We start from the raw sequence: 17,181 nt of genomic DNA on the forward strand, positions 1-17,181 counted from the left end.
ATGCTTTTCAACTGTGGTGTTGGAGAATACTCTTGAGAGTCCCTTCAACAGCAACAAGGAGATCAAACCAATCAATCCTAAAGGAAATCAACCCTGAATATCCATTGGAAGGAGAGATGCTAAAGCTGAAGCTCCAATACCCTGGCTACCTAATGTGAATAGCTGACTCATTGGACAAGACCCTGATGCTGGAAAAAACTGAGGGCAGGAGGAGAAGGTGGTAACAGAGGAGGAGATGGTTGGATGGCATCACTGACTCAATGGACATGAGTTTATGCAAACTCCAGGAGATAGTGAAGGACAGGGAACCTGGTGTGCTGCAGTCCATGGAGTCACAAAGAGTCGGACACACCTGAGTGACTAAACAGCAACAACAAAAGGACTCAAAACAACTCTGTCAGTGACCATTGTAACATGGTCTCTACTACAGTTTAAGGATCCTGTGCATCACTGCACTCTTTCCTAGCCTAGTGTTCAGCACCAGGTAGCTACCAGGGGTTTGATTACTGTTGTAACTCTTATAAGGCACAGTTCTCACATGTTCTAGAAGCACCTGATGACTCTTTGGCATGAGCATGATGATGTGACCCTCTACTTTGAACACTGGGGCCCCCTCTATCCCTTATCACATAACCTAGGTTCTAAGTTCCACATATCTTGTTATTTAGTTGCTAACTCGTGCTTAACTCTTTGCAACCCAATGGACTGTAGCCCACCAGGTTCCCCTGTCCATGAGATTTTCCAGACAAGGATACTGGAGTGGGTTGCCATTTCCTTCTCCAGGGGACTTCCTGACCCAAGGATCGAACCTGTATCTCCAGCATTGGCAGGCAGATTCTTTACCATTGAGCAATCTGGGGAAGCCCTCCACATACCTCAGATGAATATAAAATAACCCAGAGTCATTTACGTTCACAATAGCAAACTGTACACACTAATCACCAGTGTATACTGGTGATCACCAGTTGCCAGCAGCCCTGAGAGAAGCTCATGGTAGTGTGCCAGGGCACACCACATAAGAACTTCAAGATAAACAGATTGCTCATGAGTTTATGAGAAGTGGCTATAGCACATCAGGAAGTTTTAGACAACATTCTTTTTAAGCCACTTTCCTAAAAGACTGTCAACATCCCAACCACACTGAGTCCCATTACTTTCTTTTTCCAGCTTCCCATCACGAAAAAGTTGGGTAACTTACATTGCTATATCAATTGCCCTGCGGTGATTTCTAAAAACAGTGCTCACACTACATTGTGGGACTTTTGTGATATAACAGCTCATCCTGTTTTCAAAACGGCCTGTTGTTTTTTTAACCTATCGCTGTTAAAAAAATTGAAATTTAAGTATACTCTCACTCATATATCCATTTCAATTGCTGCCACCCAGCTGGCCAGACACAACTACAGCCCGTGTCAGAAGTAAGGCTCTGAGGTCCACACTGTGGAGAGAAGAGCCAGGAAGTAGCCGGTCCTCACGGCTTATAAGCAGCACTCATGATCACGTGAGAAGTGCATGCCACGCTCTGATGATGACCTGGCTCCCTGGTGGACTGTATTTATTTTTCTTACCTGTGCCTCCATCCCCTTCCAGGGTTGGGTGGGATGGGGTGGGGTAAGGGCATACTATGTAATGGAACAGCAGAAAAATACAGGGGCTCAATGTTTACTTTCTGATGAAAAGCCCTGGCTTTGCTACAGTATGATCTTAGGCAAGTCACTTAACCCTCCTAGACGTACCTACCTCCACTGTCACCTAGCTGATGACCTTGGATCTTAGAAGGATAGAATGAACGTCCTTTTAAAAGTATACAGCACTATTAAAGATACCACCATTGTCAGTTAATCCACAACCATCTATCAAGAAACTGCTTTGCCCAAGGCAATATCCTTTCCTTAAAGTGGCTCCGTTGGAGTGGGCAAACAAAAGGTACCAAACAATAATACAGAGCAAGTTACACAGCTCATGATTAATTGCTATGTAAGCAGTACAGCTTCCCTGTGACTGTGGGCTTGGAAAGCTCATGGGAAGGGCCTGCTAGGACCGGCAGCCTTGGGCCAGGCAGGTAAGAGACCTGGCCAGAGCAAAGGGGCAAGGTTAGGGAAGCATGAGGGGAAGCCTAGTCCTGCTCCAGGGAGGGCTGACGGGGGGAAGAGGCAGGAACAGGCCCATTATAGTCAAGGGCACGCCAGGTGCGCTGCCCGCGTGTGAAGCCAGCCATGCCCACATCCCTTCTTAGGTGGTGCACACGGCCCCACCAGTTTGCTATATATGGTTGACTGTCCCAGCCTGAGGTGCCAAAGGAAGCCACAGACAGCCTGCAGTGGAGGCAGCTGCTGCCTGAGGCATGAAAGCCTAGAGCCCAGGAGATGACTCATGGAACCAGTCACATCTTCTCCCCAAATGGGAGACAGAAAGTCGTGCCAACAGCAGAGGAGACAGAAGCCCACTCACGACAGCACCAAGAAGCGGCCTTGAGACAGCTGGAGCCATGGCCACGCAGGAGCCTAGAGGCAAACGAGGGGGAGAAAGGCCTTTTTCCTTAAGAGAGGAGACAGAGCACTGCTGGGTCTCAGCAGGGTCGGGTAGATGATGCCTGCTACTCATGGGCTGCCTTCCACATCCTGAGTGCTGGTCCAGCAGGCTCTGCGCAATGCGTGTGTTTCCCAGCTTCCTTCTTTCCAGGGCATCCTTCCCTTCAGCTCCTTCACTAACTAGGGTGGAGTTCTCAGTGCTGCCCGAATAGCAAACTCACCTGTGGAACTTTTTAATGATGCAGATAATTGGCCTCCCCCAGAGCTCCTGAATCAGAATTCCTAGGGATGGGGCCAGGACAAGTGTGGTTTTTTTGATTGATTTTTCTTTTTAATTCCATATATTTTGATTCCAATGTTCTGCCCCAGTTGAGAACTGAATTAAAGCAAGTTGAGCGCACTTCTGCTCCCAGCAATCCAAGAAAACTTCAAGTCCACAGAGCAGAATGTGAACCTCAATCATTTAAAAATGTGCTCATTTTGAGAAGGGAACCCTCCTACACTGTTGGTGGGAATGTAAATTAGCACTGCCACTATGGAGAACAGTATGGAGGTTCCTTAAAAAACTAAACACTGAACTATCATATGACCCCACAATCCCACTCCTAGATATCTAACTGGAGAAAAACATGATTTGAAAGGATACATGAACCCAAATATTTGTTATAATAGCCAAAACATGGAAGCAACCTAAATGTCCGACAGAGGAATGGATAAAGAAGATGTGGTACTTCATATACAATGGAATATTACTCAGCTATTAAAACGAATGCCATTTGCAGCAACATGGGCGGACCTAGCGAGTGTCATACTGAGTGCAGTCAGAGGAGAAATACAATATGACATCCCTTATATGTGGAATCTAAAAGGAAGTGACACACATTACCTTACTTATAGAACAGAAAGACACTCACAGACTTAGAAAATGAACTTCTGGTTGCCGGGGGAAGGGACGGTTAGGGACCGTGGCAAGGTCATGTACACACTGCTATATTTAAAATGGATAACCTACAAGAACCTATTGTATAGCTTTCTTTCAAACAGCTCTGGTCCGGAGTTCCTGTTTAATAACATATTGTTACAACAATAGAATTTCCCAAGCATTTTCACAACCGTGTTTTGAGAACTAGCTGTGTGTCAGGTTCTATGTGAATTTCTTTGTGCAAGTCTATTCATTTATCACCCTAACAACTCTGCAAGTGAAAGTGAAGTCGCTCAGTCGTGTCCAACTCTTTGCCACCACATGGACTGTAGCCTACCAGGCTCCTTCATCCATGGGATTTTCCAGGCAAGAATACTGGAGTGGATTGCCGTTTCTTTCTCCAGGGGATCTTCCCAACCCTGGGATCAAACCCCGGTTTCCCACATTGAAGGCAGATGCTTTACCGTCTGAGCCACCAGGGAAGCCCAACAACTCTGCAAAGTGGATGTCAATCATCCCCACCTTAGACATGAGAAGATATACATTCAGAGGTTAATATGCCCTGAGTTAAAACCTTGCATGTGATAAAGTGAGACCTTAACTCAGAACTGCCTGACTACAGCCTCTAGTCTTCCTGGAATGCTCTTAGGATGCTTGTTTGATTCTCACAACTCCCTGCAACACAGCACAGATATAACGCCCCCACTTTACAGATGAAAAGACAGGTTCTGAGAGAGTCTTATGTCGAATCACACCATCCCAGAGAGTCAGAATTTGAACTCACAGCCTCTGGGTCACACTGAGCCTTTCTGCATGGCTTTGCTGAGCTAACACGGTGCTTGGGAGATGATAGGCACATATTCATTTTGAAAATGAAGATTTTCCACTCACTTCTGACCTAAATCACTGCTATTAGACCTAACCCAGGATGAGGAGAACTACCCTAAAAATAGAAACTTTTGCAATGGAAGACACTCTCATCTTTCCTTTGGTTTGTATCAGTGATTTCCTACCTTTCAGTGTATGTCGGACCACATAGTAATGTCAAATAATTTCACAGACTTTCCCCACATAACACAATCATATATGCATAGGTTCCTTAAAAGCATGACTTATTTCAGAGTAGCTTTTAACCATATTTTCTCAATTACAACAATGTCTATATACTTTTTAAACAACAGCAATACATTTATGCCCAGATCGTCTATTTATGAAGCTTATAGAAAATTCAAAAAAAGGGGGAAAGCCACAAAAGAAATCATGACAGCACCCAATGAGTTAAAAGTCCTCACGTCCCCACTGTATTTAAGATTCAGCCTCTTCCAGGTTATCTCCAAATTATAATCGTCTTTAACGTCTCTTGCTCCTTATCGAAAAAAGGCTACCCAAAGGCCTACCGATCTTTATCCACACAGGTCACAGGAAACAATTTTTCTCATTTTGATAAGATTCACAGATTCACAGTCAGGAGTCTTACCTAAAAATGATGACAGCAGGGCTAAGAGTGTGTTGGCAGCCTCATCTCCAAAACAGGATGAAGCATTGGTAATGTTTTCACTGAAGTTCCATAGCGTTTTGCAAACCAAGGAGGCCAGCTGCCAATCAGTAGGCCCAAAATCTCTTAAACAATCCACTAACCTGAGTGAAAAGTCAAACTGAGAAGTTACTAGGTCAGCATCTCTTTTATATTTTTAACATGATGATTAACTTTCTTTGATACTGAATATACATTTTATATATAATTCAGTGTTATTAAAATAATTTCACATCTACCAATTTAAGTAATTAACAAATTTAAGCAATAACCTACTTCTGAATTATTTTAAGTGTCCAGTGGAATCTAAATCCCCTCTTTAGCCTAGCTAGGCACTTCCAGGTGGAGAAATATCTCTGCCTGGGAGAAATGAGGAGAGGGGCCTAAGCTCTCCTGTGAATCCTGATAGAGTCAGGACTCCGTGCCTCGAACTTACTTTTTAATGCCGCCTCCTTCTTTTAGGATGAGTCGCTTGTCTCTATCCACTGTGAGGTTTAGGAGAACACCACAGGCAGAAAAGCAAATATCCTGATGCTTAGCATCCAGCAGAGCAATCATGAACTTGTGGACTGGAAAGGGAGAGAACAAATGCAGACCAGTGAAGCGCAGGGGCCCCAGCTGTATTTCATTCCACAAATGGCAGAGGGGAAATGGGGAGCAGCTTGTGAAACTAGAAACCCTGCTAGGGGATTTAGCCCACTCTTTGTAGGGCTTCCCCACTGCCCAGTGGGGAAAGTGCCTTCACCAACACCCAACACCCGTCACTTCAGAACCTGCTCCCCGCCCCCCAGGGTCCCTGTTCCCAGGTACTGCTGTATCCACCGCAGCATCAGCTCTCCCTTCCAGTGGTAAAGTCCCTGCCCGTGGAGAGGAGGGAACCACCTCCTTCCAATCACACAGGTGCCATTCATTTCATCTCTAACTTCTGGTTGTTCTCAAGGGCTCTTTTGAACCTCCAGCAGGAATTTTCTTAAAATACACAGCCCTGGAAGGGGGGCAGGGGGAGTAGGCTTCAGTGATCTTCCTGGGAAGTCCTCCAAGGCCATAGCTTGTAAGAGAAGACTTGCTCAGACTGCTGGAAACCAGTGCGCAGGGAGGCCAGACTTTCAGTGTAGGGGACGTCTTATATCAGGACAGGCTCCCCCTGCCCCCACCGCCTTCCCTTACTCCTAGAAACAGAACTGTTTGTCCTGTTTGCTCATTGCCCCCAGCAGGGGTTGGGGGAGAATGAATGGGTGTGTGCTCCTGTTCCACTGCTCAGCTGAGAGGCAGCCCCGCCACGCTGACCTTGGCCTACTGATGGGTCAGCAGTGAGCTTGGCAAAGGCTAAATCACATATGTTTTTAAAAGTTTAAAGAATATACACCAAAATTTAACAATTATCTCTAGGGAAGTGTTTTTTTTTTTTTTTATCTGTATTATATAAATTTTCTATCACGAACATGAATAATTAGGTATTTTTAGTTACTGTTTTTACATGAGATACTTGAGAAAAATAGTATGTTTAGTATACACTGTTATGTACCTCCTACACAGTTTAAGAAATAAAACATTACAGATCCAATTTTATATTTGGGCCATCCATTCAAATGTAACTTTGTCTTAAATGTGGAGTTTCTAATTCCAAATGCATTTATGCCTTATTCCATTAGCACATGAGCACATTACATAACAATACCCAGGACCGTTTCGCATGTTTTAATACAATATTAATGGTATTATTTCACATGTGTCCTCCTATTACTACTAGATTGTTTGCTCCTATAGTATGTGTTTGAGGTTGATGCATGTTGATACATGAACTTCTAGCTCATCTATTTTAACTGCTGTAAAAGTTTGGTTGCATGAATATACCATAATATATTTATCCTCTTACCTGTTGATGGACATTTAGGTTGTCCCCATTTTTCACTATTACAAGCAGTACTATAATAGACATTCCAGTGCATGAAGGAGCATGTCTTTTGAGTCCATTCCCATGGACAGAAATGATGTGTATAGATTACTCGTTTCACTTAAACATAAACACATACACACACCATCTCAAAACTCAAAAGACCACTCATCAGGGAGAGGGAAACCCTGAGAACACAGCCCAGATCTATCTTGGCATCCTGAGCCAAGAGCCTTACAGATAGATGGAACAGAATGTAAAGCACCACTTGTCCCAAAGCAGAAACAAGTGTCATGTTCTTGTGACCCAAGCTGCGAAACCGCTCAGTTGTTTATTGCCAAGACGTGACTGCTTTTGAATGTGTGTCATTAACTCACCATTTTTCTGCACTATGAAATCGCAGATGTCATGGTCCTGGGAGAGATTTCCAAAAACACGCACTGCCTCCAGGATTCCATCCATGTTGTTACTCACGAGGAGCTTTAAGAGCACTGGGTTTGGTGACCAGAGAAATAAAATCAGTGAATTTAAGTTTTAAGTTAAAGGCTATTAGAAACCAATACCATGCTAAATACTGTAACTTAAAAATTAAAAGTGATAATAAAATTCCAACGATAGAGGACATAAGCAAGAACTAAGAAACTAATGTATCCTCATATTCAACTTTTTTAGAATTAAATCAGGCTCTTAGATACTTGTACCAGAAGTCAGAAACTATAAATGCCTCTAATTCTGTGTTTAGTTAATAAAGTCAAAACCTTAAATGAGCGTGCATCTACCCAAACCCAACTCTGAACCTTACATTCAGCAATATATAGCTTTCTGTCTTGAATTATGGAATTCTTCACTTTGTAGTAAGATAAGTTGTTGATAGTTGCCGTAGTGTTGATCACCAGCTCCTCACAATCATCAATTGACTTGGATTCTGAAATAAAGTGAGCATAAGGGTATCAAAGACTCGCTGCAGGGCAGAAGCCACGACCTCCTAACTGCAGCCCAGCTGGTGCAGGGACGCGCCGCTGTCCCAGGCAAGGTCTACACCAACGCCGTGTTGTTGCTTTATTTCCCGTGACTCTTCCTGCAGGGAAATGCGCCCACAGCCGGGGACCACTCCAGGCCAGCATTTGGAACCCTCTAAGCTCAGTCCCTCTACCCAGGGGTCTGGAAAAGTCAGGCTGATCTAGTCCCTGTATGCAAAGGTGATCAGAGCTGGTACACTCTGACCCAGAACTATCCTGGGGCCTGCACCTTGGGAGTCTGTTCCCCGGACCCTCGACCTCCCAACAGAATGGCCCTGGGTCTTAATCCGTCTATAATTCCTATCAGGGCTGCCTTCCAAACACGCAAGCTCTGGCCGCCTCTCACCTCCTCTACCACCACCTAGTCCATCTTTCACCTCCTCACTGGCTTCTCTTCTTCGCCTTGGCCTCCCTGAGCCTGCCCTCAATGTGCAGACCCTTTAAAAGTCAGTCAGACAACGTCACTCATCACCCCCGGCTCACAGGCCTGACCTGGCTGCCCAGTCCTTACCTCCCGCGCCTTATTTGCTGCTCCAGCCCCAGGTCCCTGATGCCAACCACACCAGTCTTTCCCTCTTTTTGAGCATTTCAGCCTGAGCCTGCCCAAGAACTTTGCACTGCTAGTCCCCCTGTCTGGTGTATTCCTTCCTCCAGTTATCCTGGCTCACTCCTCATGTCCTTCTGGCTGCTGCTTAGCTATCACCTTACTGGACACAGTCTCCTCAGCCACTCTGTTTAAAATAGCATTGTTATGCACATCCCCTCCCCTTCTTCCCTATAACACATGGGACCACCTGGCTTATGTGTTTAATGTCTGTCTTCCAGCTCTAAGGTGTAAGCTCCATGAGACTAAGGACTCGTTCTTTTCATCATCACATTCTCAGCATCTAGAACAGTATCTGCACAGAGTGATGCTCAACAGATAATGAGTAAGAACCTGCTGTATACCACAGGGAACTCCACTACACACTCTGTAACGACCTGTTTGGGAAAAGAATCTAAAAAAAGGAATGGATATGGTGAACAGCAGTGAAGAGGGCCGGGGTGTCCTCTGCTCCTGGGCCTTCTCCAACATTGGTTCCAGCCTTCCCAACACCCCCATCCTGGCGACTCCAGTAGGGCCTCTGCCTTGGCCCCCGGGCAGCATGCAGACCAACATCCAACAGCCAGTGAAGGTTTACACACTCGACGAAGGCCAACAGTGGCGCCAGGAATGTCATCTAGCAGCGTGGAGAGGCTGAAGGGCATGTCCCAGCTAGTCATGACAAAACGTGGTCCACTGGAGAAGGGAATGGCAAACCACTTCAGTGTTCTTGCCTTGAGAACCCCATGAACAGTATGAACGGGCAAAAAGAACACTGAAAGATGAGCCCGCCTAGGTTGGTAGGTGTCCAATATGCTACTGGGGAAGAGCAGAGAAATAGCTCCACAAAAAGTTTAAGAGGTAGAGCCAAAGCAGAAACAACACCCAGCTGTGGGTGTGTGTAGTGGTGGAAGTAAAGTCCAATGCTGTTAAAGAACAGTACTGCATAGGAATCTGGAAATGTTAGGTCCATGAATCAAGGCAAATTGGAAGTGGTCAAACAGGAGATGGCAAGAGTGAACATTGACATTTTAGGAATCAGTGAACTAAAAAGGATGGGAATGGGCGAATTTAATTCAGATGACCATTATATCTACTACTGTGGGCAAGAATCCCTTAGAAGCAATGGAGTAACCCTCACAGTCAACAAAATAGTCTGAAATGCAGTAGCTAGGTGCAATCTCAAAAATGAAAGAATGATCTCGGTTCATTTCCAAGGCCAACCATTCAACATGCCAGTAATCCAAGTCTATGTCCCAACCACTAATGCCGAAGAAGCTGAAGTCGAATGATTACATGGAGACTTACAAGACCTCTTAGAACCACCAGCAAAAAAAGACATCTCTTTCATTACAGGGGACTGGAATGCAAAAGTAGGGAGTCAAGAGATACCTGGAGTAAAAAGCAAGTTTGGCCTTGGAGTACAAAATGAAGCAGGGCAAAGGCTAACAGAGTCTTGCCAAGAGAACTCATTGGTCATAGCAAACACTCTGTTCCAACAACACAAAAGATGACTCTACACATGGACATCACCAGATGGTCAATATTAAAATCAGATTGACTGTATTCTTTGCAGCCAAAGATGGGGAAGCTCTACGCAGTCAGCAAAAACAAGACCTGGAGCTGACTGTGGATCACATCATGAGCTCCTTATTTCAAAATTTAGGCTCAAATTGAAGAAAGTAGGGAACACCACTGGGCCATTCAGGTATGACCTAAATCAAATCCCTTATGATTATATAGCTGAGGTGATGAATAAATTAAAGGGACTAGATCTGGTAAATAGAGTGCCTGAAGAACTCTGGAAGGAGGTTCATACCATTATACAGGAAGGAGATGGTGACTAAAACCATCCCCAAGAAAAAGAAATGCAAGAAAGCAAAGTGGTTGTCTGAGGAGGCCTTATAAATAGCTGAGAAAAGAAGAGAAGTGAAAGGCAAAAGAGAAAGGGAAAGATATACCCAATTGAATGCAGAGTTCCAGAGAATAGCAAAGAGAGATAAGAAAGCTTTCTTAAGTGAACAGTGCACAGAAATAGGGGAAAACAATAGAATGGAAAAGACGAGAGATCTCTTCAAGAAAATTAGAGATACCAAGGGAATACTTCATGCAAAGATGGGCTCGATAAAGGACAGAAACGGCAAGGACTTAACAGAAGCAGAAGATATTAAGAAGAGGTGGCAAGAATACACAGGACTGTACAAAAAAGATCTTAATGACCCAGATAACCACAATGGTGTGGTCACTCACATCCTGGAATGTGAGGTCAAGTGGGCCTTAGAAAGTATTACTATGAACATAGCTAGTGGAGGTGATGGGCTTCCAGCTGAGCTATTTCAAATCCTAAAAATGATGCTGCACTCAATATGCCAGCAAATTTAGAAAACTCAGCAGTGGCCACAGGACTGGAAAAGGTCAGTTTTCATTCCAATCCCAAAGAAGGGCAATGCCAAAGAATGTTCAAAGTATTGCACAATTGTACTCATTTCACACATGAGCAAGGAAAGACTCAAAATCCTTCAAGCCAGGCTTCAACAGTATGTGAACTGAGACCTTCCAGATGTTCTCAGTTGAATTTAGCTGAATTTAGAACAGACAGAGGAACCAGAGATCAAATTGCCAACATCTGCTGGATCATAGAAAAAGCTAGGGAATTCCAAAAAACATTCTGCTTCACTGACTATGCTAAAGCCTTTGACTGTGTGGATCACAACAAACTTTAAAAATTCTTAAAGAGGTGAGAATACCAGACTACCTTACCTGCCTCCTGATATATCTGTATGTAGGTCAAGAAGCAACAGTTAGAACTGGACATGGAACAACAGTCTGGTTCCAAATCAGGAAAGGAGTACGTCAAGGCTGTATATTGTCACCCTGCTTATTTAACTTGTATGCAGAACATATCACGCAAATGCCGGGCTGGATGAAGCAAAGGTTGGAATCAACCCTGAACATTCACTGGAAGAAACTGTGTTGAAGCTGAAGCTCCAAGACCTTGGCCACCTGACACAAAGGGCTGACTCACTGGAAAAGCCCCTGATGCTGGGAAAGGTTGACGGCAAGTGGAGAAGAGGATGATAGAGGAGGCGGTGGTGGCATGGCATCACCGACTCAATGGACAAGAGTCTGAGCAGACTGCAGGAGATAGTGAAGGACAGGGAAGCCTGGCGTGCTGCAGTTCGTGGGGTCAAAGAGTGGGACACGACTTAGTGACTGAACAGCAACAACATACATATAACTAATTCACTTTGCTCTACAGCAGAAAGTCACATGACAAAGTCAAGTAACTACACTTCAATAAAAATTTTTTAAAAAGTAAGAACTTGAACCTCCCTGGAAATATCAACTTACAAAACAGAAAGCTGTAGCATTTCAGTGTCTTGGGGGTGGATCAGGATAAAGTTTATATGAAAAAATTTTGAAGCTAGTAACAATAATAATAATAAACTCCATTGTTGTAAAAAAATAATAAGTGGTTAATGAATGCAAGAATGAGTGAATGAATGAATGAACGAATCCTTTAGCTTAGCAGATAAGACCCTCAGTAATTTTATCCCTGCCTTCCACTCCACCTCCAGACTCATCTCCTGGTGACTTAGGCCACAGTACAGAGAAGGGCGGATGTCGGGGACCAATCAGGAGGTGGGGGTGATGGCAGAGATGGAGCACAGAGGCCAGGCTGCAAAACTATTTAGGGAGGAAAACAGACAGTACGTGGTGAAGGCTGGATTGGGGGATGAGGGAGAGCAACCACCCAGGATGACCTCTGGGTTTCTGGATTACAAAATTGGATGGACAGCAATCCCATTCTCTGAATTAATAGGAAGAAGGTCCAGTTGGGGGTAAGGTCATGAGTTAGATCTCTTGGGGTACCTCTGAAGTAGCCATGGTTGATGAGATTAGGTAAGGCAGTTAGGTGGACATACAGGTCTGGAAGTCAGAGGAAAAGTCAGGAGTAGGGTTATACTAAACTGGCTGCAGCAGTCTCTGCTTCTCTTCGGGCACAGTGCATGGCCCCCAGAGCCTGGAGAACGTTCGGCCCCCTTGCTGCCTGGCCATCAGTCATCACCTGCCTGGGAAGGAGTCACCTCAGTGCCTGTGCATGTCTTGGGCCCTGACTTGCCCACTGGGTTCTACTGGTTAAGTAGTGCCTTTTACCTCTTAAAAAAGAAAAAAAAAAGAAAAACTGAATATAGTTGATAAACAGTATTACATCAAATGTAGAACACAATGATTCAATGTTTTTATAGATTACACTCCCAAAGGTATTATAAAATAACTGGCTGTAATTCCTGCCCTGATGATACATCCTGTTGCCTATCTATTTTATACATCACAGCTTGTACCTCTTAATCCCATACTCCTACCTTGCCAGCCCCCCACCTCCAGACACTTCCCTCTGCCCACTGGTGACCACTAGTTAGTTCTCTATTTCTGTGAGTCTGTTTGTGTTTTGTTGTCTTCATGTGTTTATTTTTTTAGATTCCACAAATAAGTGAAATCAGGACAGTATCTGTTTTTCTCCGTCTAACTTATTTCACTTAGCATAATATCCTCCAGGTCCACCCATGATGCTGTGAATGGCAAGATTTCGTTCTTTGTTATAATTAAATAGTATCTTTTATCTCCTGTATGAAGCCAAAGCTCCTCAGGGATAAGAGGGAGGTTGTGAGCTGAGCAGGAGGTCTGTGCTAGCTCTTACACTTTGATTTAATTATCTCTCCTTTTGGCCTTCTTTTCATTAAAGAGAATGATCTTTTTATAGTCTACTCTATTCAAAGGGAAATTCAGTCATTTGTTACCCTACAGAGAACACACACTGGCCCTTCAGCCAGTGGCCCCTCTGCCCCACCCCAAAGCAGCCAGCATGGGTCCTGTACCTGGTAGAAACTCCAACAATATTTGGAGAAAGCAAGAATAAATGAGATTCTAATTGCCTGTTTTCTTAGTTCAAATACATGAAAGTATTAGTCGCTCAGTCGTGCCCAAGTCTTTGGGACCCCAAAGACTGCAGACCTCCTGGCTCCTCTGTCCATGGGATTTTCCAGGCAAGGATACTGGAGTGGTTTGTCATTCTCTTCTCCAGGGGATCTTCCTGACCCAGGTGTGTCCGTCTCCAGAGTATCCTCGCTTGCTTGGCCGTGGCTCTGGAGCTGGAATCCTGATTGTCTACGTGCTGGCTGTGTGACTGTGTGCAAGTCACTTAACCTCCTTGGGGCTCAGTTTCCTTGTCTGCAAAGTGGGGTAATAATCGCAGCTACATTACTAAGTTTAAATGTGTTAATACATGTAAAGGGCTTATAAAACTGTATGGCACGTTGCAGGTGCTAATTAAACATCTGTGAGATGCATGGACGGGCTATCCAGAAAGATGGCTCCCGGGGAATTATTTGGGTGAGTGTCTAACACTTAGCAAAGAGGAAGTTTCAGCCCCAGTTCTCTCTATCATGGGACTGATGATGCCAGATCTTGGGCGGTGTCCAGGGATCCATTTTTTCTCTTGCCTTGGTGGGAGAATTAGTTAGCTTGCCCAGAAAAAGAAGGGTAGCTCTTATGTATCACCACCTAAGAGGTGAGGTCCCCCTGTAGGACCTCACGTTTGGGAGCAGGAAGAACATCTGGCATCCGAGACAAGACAGGAGGCATTCACAGCTACCGGGCGTCTACCATGAAGGGCTCCGAGCACTTTACATGCATTTCACCCCACAAAAGTTAATTTTTAATAGTGCTTCTATTCAAATGCACTTACAAGCATTTGTGCTGAGATTAGTCACTCAGTCGTGTCTGACTCTTTGCAACCCCATGGACTCTAGCCTGCCAGGCTCCTTGACCAGCTCCCTTCTGCAGGGTCTGGTCACTATACTTCACTGAAGCAGAGATACCAGGTGGGAACCAGCAGAGATCAGCTGAGGGGACTTTGTAGAGCTCAGAGCATTCATCCCTGCAGCTGAGCTGCCAGGGGGAGGGTGGTGTATGATCCTCTATCAAGATAACTTTACCCCTCGCCCCCATAAAGCTCTTTGAGGGAGGTCAAGTCGTTCTGGAGACAGAAAAGACAAGGGATCCCTCTGCTTGCCCTAATGACTGCCCACCACCATGGGCCAGGTAGAAGGCTTTCTCCACATGGGCTTAACCTCAGACGGCACTGAGCTCTAACACAGAGACTGAAGCATTCTCCAGTGAGACCACTCACCACCTGCATTGGGGCTGGCCAGGGAGAGGGAGTTCGAAAAAGAAAATGCAGATTCCCGGGTTCCACACCTCATTTGATTAGTCACAGCCTCTAAGGGTGGGGTTTAGAATCTGTCTTTCATGAGCTCCCTGCATGATTCTTATGCACAGTTTTTGAAGTGCCAGATTTGAGTTTCATTGATCACTTTAGAGCAAAAGAAAGAAAGTAGGTTATGTGTAAGTACCAGTAACCTCAAGACAGTATACTGGAGAGACCTCACATGGAATCCCCCAGTGACAGAGGCAGAGTAGCTACCCTCCCAGAGGACTTGATGATGGAGGTACAGCGGGGACAGGCCCCAGCCCATGAGGACTCTAGCCAGGCCCCCTTGGTTAATTAACCCTAGAGCTAAAAGCTCTGGCCCAATCTGCTCTCTGCCTCTTTCTCCTGCTTCCAAAGCATTACTTTCCTAGAATTCAAACTGAAATTATCCACTGTATTATGTTTTTAGTTAATAGGTAGAAATGTAATTTCTAAGCTCATAAAATATATGTAAGACCAAGAACGTTCTCACTTCACATATGAATAATTGCAATAAAATGAAACATGGAGCTTTCTTTCTTGACTATCCACAATGATGTGCTCCCAGTCCAGGTATCTGAGGGCAGGTCCTCAGGCTCTCCCCAGGTAGCTACAGTCAAGTGAAGCAATTTGGCCTGCCAACAGATGAGAACTCATCCAGTGGGTTTCAGGGTCCTGCCAGCTCCTCACTAGCCAGAGAGGCTAAAGGTGGTTCTCTGAGCACTGGGTCTCAACAGTTAAGGGGCAGAAGAATCACCTGGGGCAGGGGGTGCATATTTCAACCCATCCTGCAGGTAAAGAAAGGTAAGACCCAGAAACTAGAAAAGGAATCCTAATGAGCCCCATAGCTGATTCTGAGGCAGGTGGATCCCTGACTTCTGGGTGGAGAAGAACTGATCCTCCAGAGGCAAAACCAAGACAGGGAGATACTAGAGTCCAAGTGCAAGGTTTGAAGTTGTTCAGTTCAGTTCAGTTCAGTCACTCAGTTGTATCCGTCTCTTTGCAACCCCATGAATCACAGCACGCCAGGCCTCCCTGTCCATCACCAACTCCCGGAGTTCACTCAGACTCATGTCCATCGAGTCAGTGATGCCATCCAGCCATCTCATCTTCTGTCGTCCCCTTCTCCTCCTGCCCCCAATTCCTCCCAGCATCAGAGTCTTTTCCAATGAGTCAACTCTTCGCATGAGGTGGCCAAAGTACTTGAAGTTGTTAGAGAAACTCAATTTTTGGAGCAGCTCAATACAGACGGTATAATGTGCAGTCAGCAGCTTGGAAGAGAGTTCTAGACTAATGTGTAGATTTTGAGTTATCACATGGAAGCAATATGTCACAAGGACAGACCTTAATCAGAATTTAAGAATCTTGGGAATTCTCTGGTGGTCCAGTAGTTAAGAATCCACCTTGCGATGCAAGAGGGGCATGGGTTTGATCCTTGGTCGGGGAACTCAAAAGCCCATATGCTGCAGAGCAACTAAGCCCATGTGCCCCAACTATTGAGCCCATGTGCCCCAACTATTGAGCCCACGTACCACAACTAGAGCGTCCATGCACTGCAAGCAAAGATCCCACATGGTGCAATGAAGATTCCATGTGCCGCAACTAAGACCCAGCACAGCCAAACAAACATTTAAAAATATAAGAATTTAAGAATCCTTAAGATCAGCAACATGTGAGTAACCCTGCCACTTACTAACTTTGTGACTTTTAAAAGTCACTGCATCTCACTGAGCCTGTTTCCTCCTCTGTGAAAAGGCCTAAAATAACAACCCACTCTCATGTGGCTGCTCACATCAGGGAACAAATGTGAACACGCTTTTTACACTGGGTAGCTCCAATGGCGATCATTTTGTAATGCACAGAAATATAGAATCACTGTGTTGTAATCTGGAACTAACATAGTGTTGTAGTTCAATTATATTTCAAAAAACAAATATAGAAAACAAAAAACAAAAAAACTACGCAGCTCCATAACAAGGGAAGGCAAGGTCAGTTACAACTCTACACACCAAAAGCTATGCTCTGTGGCTCGGTCCTCTCAGCCTCCATGCTCTGTGTGTACTTTGTTATGGGCACTTTTCATAAGCTTTTGTGTATACGCCTGATATTCCTCCACGATGTACCCTGTTCCTTGAAAGCAGATACCAACCTACACTTTCTTAAACCTTGTGATGGGTGGAGTGTTTGTGTCCCCTTCAAATTCATATGTTGAAGCTCTAACCCCCAAAGTGACTGTATTTGGTGATAGGGCTGGTGAGGTATAAAAGTTAAATGAGGTCGTGAGGGTGGGGCCCTCATCCTATACGACTGCTAATGCTGCTACTGCTGCTAAGTCGCTTCAGTCGTGTCCGACTCTGTGCGACCCCAGAGATGGCAGCCCACCCGGTTCCCCCATCCCTGGGATTCTCCAGGCAAGAACACTGGAGTGGGTTGCCATTTCCTTCC

The 17,181-nt window shown here is 45.0% G+C and overlaps 1 protein-coding gene across 5 annotated transcripts in view; it reads right to left on the reverse strand.

Annotated features, from left to right (window-relative positions):
• Positions 1–17,181, reverse strand: part of ARMC2 (armadillo repeat containing 2) — a 247,089-nt gene that overhangs the window by 10,885 nt on the left and 219,023 nt on the right. For all 5 annotated transcript variants that reach the window (XM_061427637.1, XM_061427635.1, XM_061427639.1 and 2 more), the window contains 4 exons: positions 7,684–7,806; positions 7,259–7,372; positions 5,424–5,556; positions 4,931–5,091 (listed from right to left, as the gene is read on the reverse strand). In XM_061427637.1, coding sequence (XP_061283621.1) covers positions 4,931–5,091; positions 5,424–5,556; positions 7,259–7,372; positions 7,684–7,806 — 531 coding nt within the window. The remainder of the gene's footprint in view (positions 1–4,930; positions 5,092–5,423; positions 5,557–7,258; positions 7,373–7,683; positions 7,807–17,181) is intronic.

The sequence above is a fragment of the Bos javanicus genome, chromosome 9 (genome assembly GCF_032452875.1).
Source record: "Bos javanicus breed banteng chromosome 9, ARS-OSU_banteng_1.0, whole genome shotgun sequence".
Taxonomy (NCBI): Eukaryota; Metazoa; Chordata; class Mammalia; order Artiodactyla; family Bovidae; genus Bos; species Bos javanicus.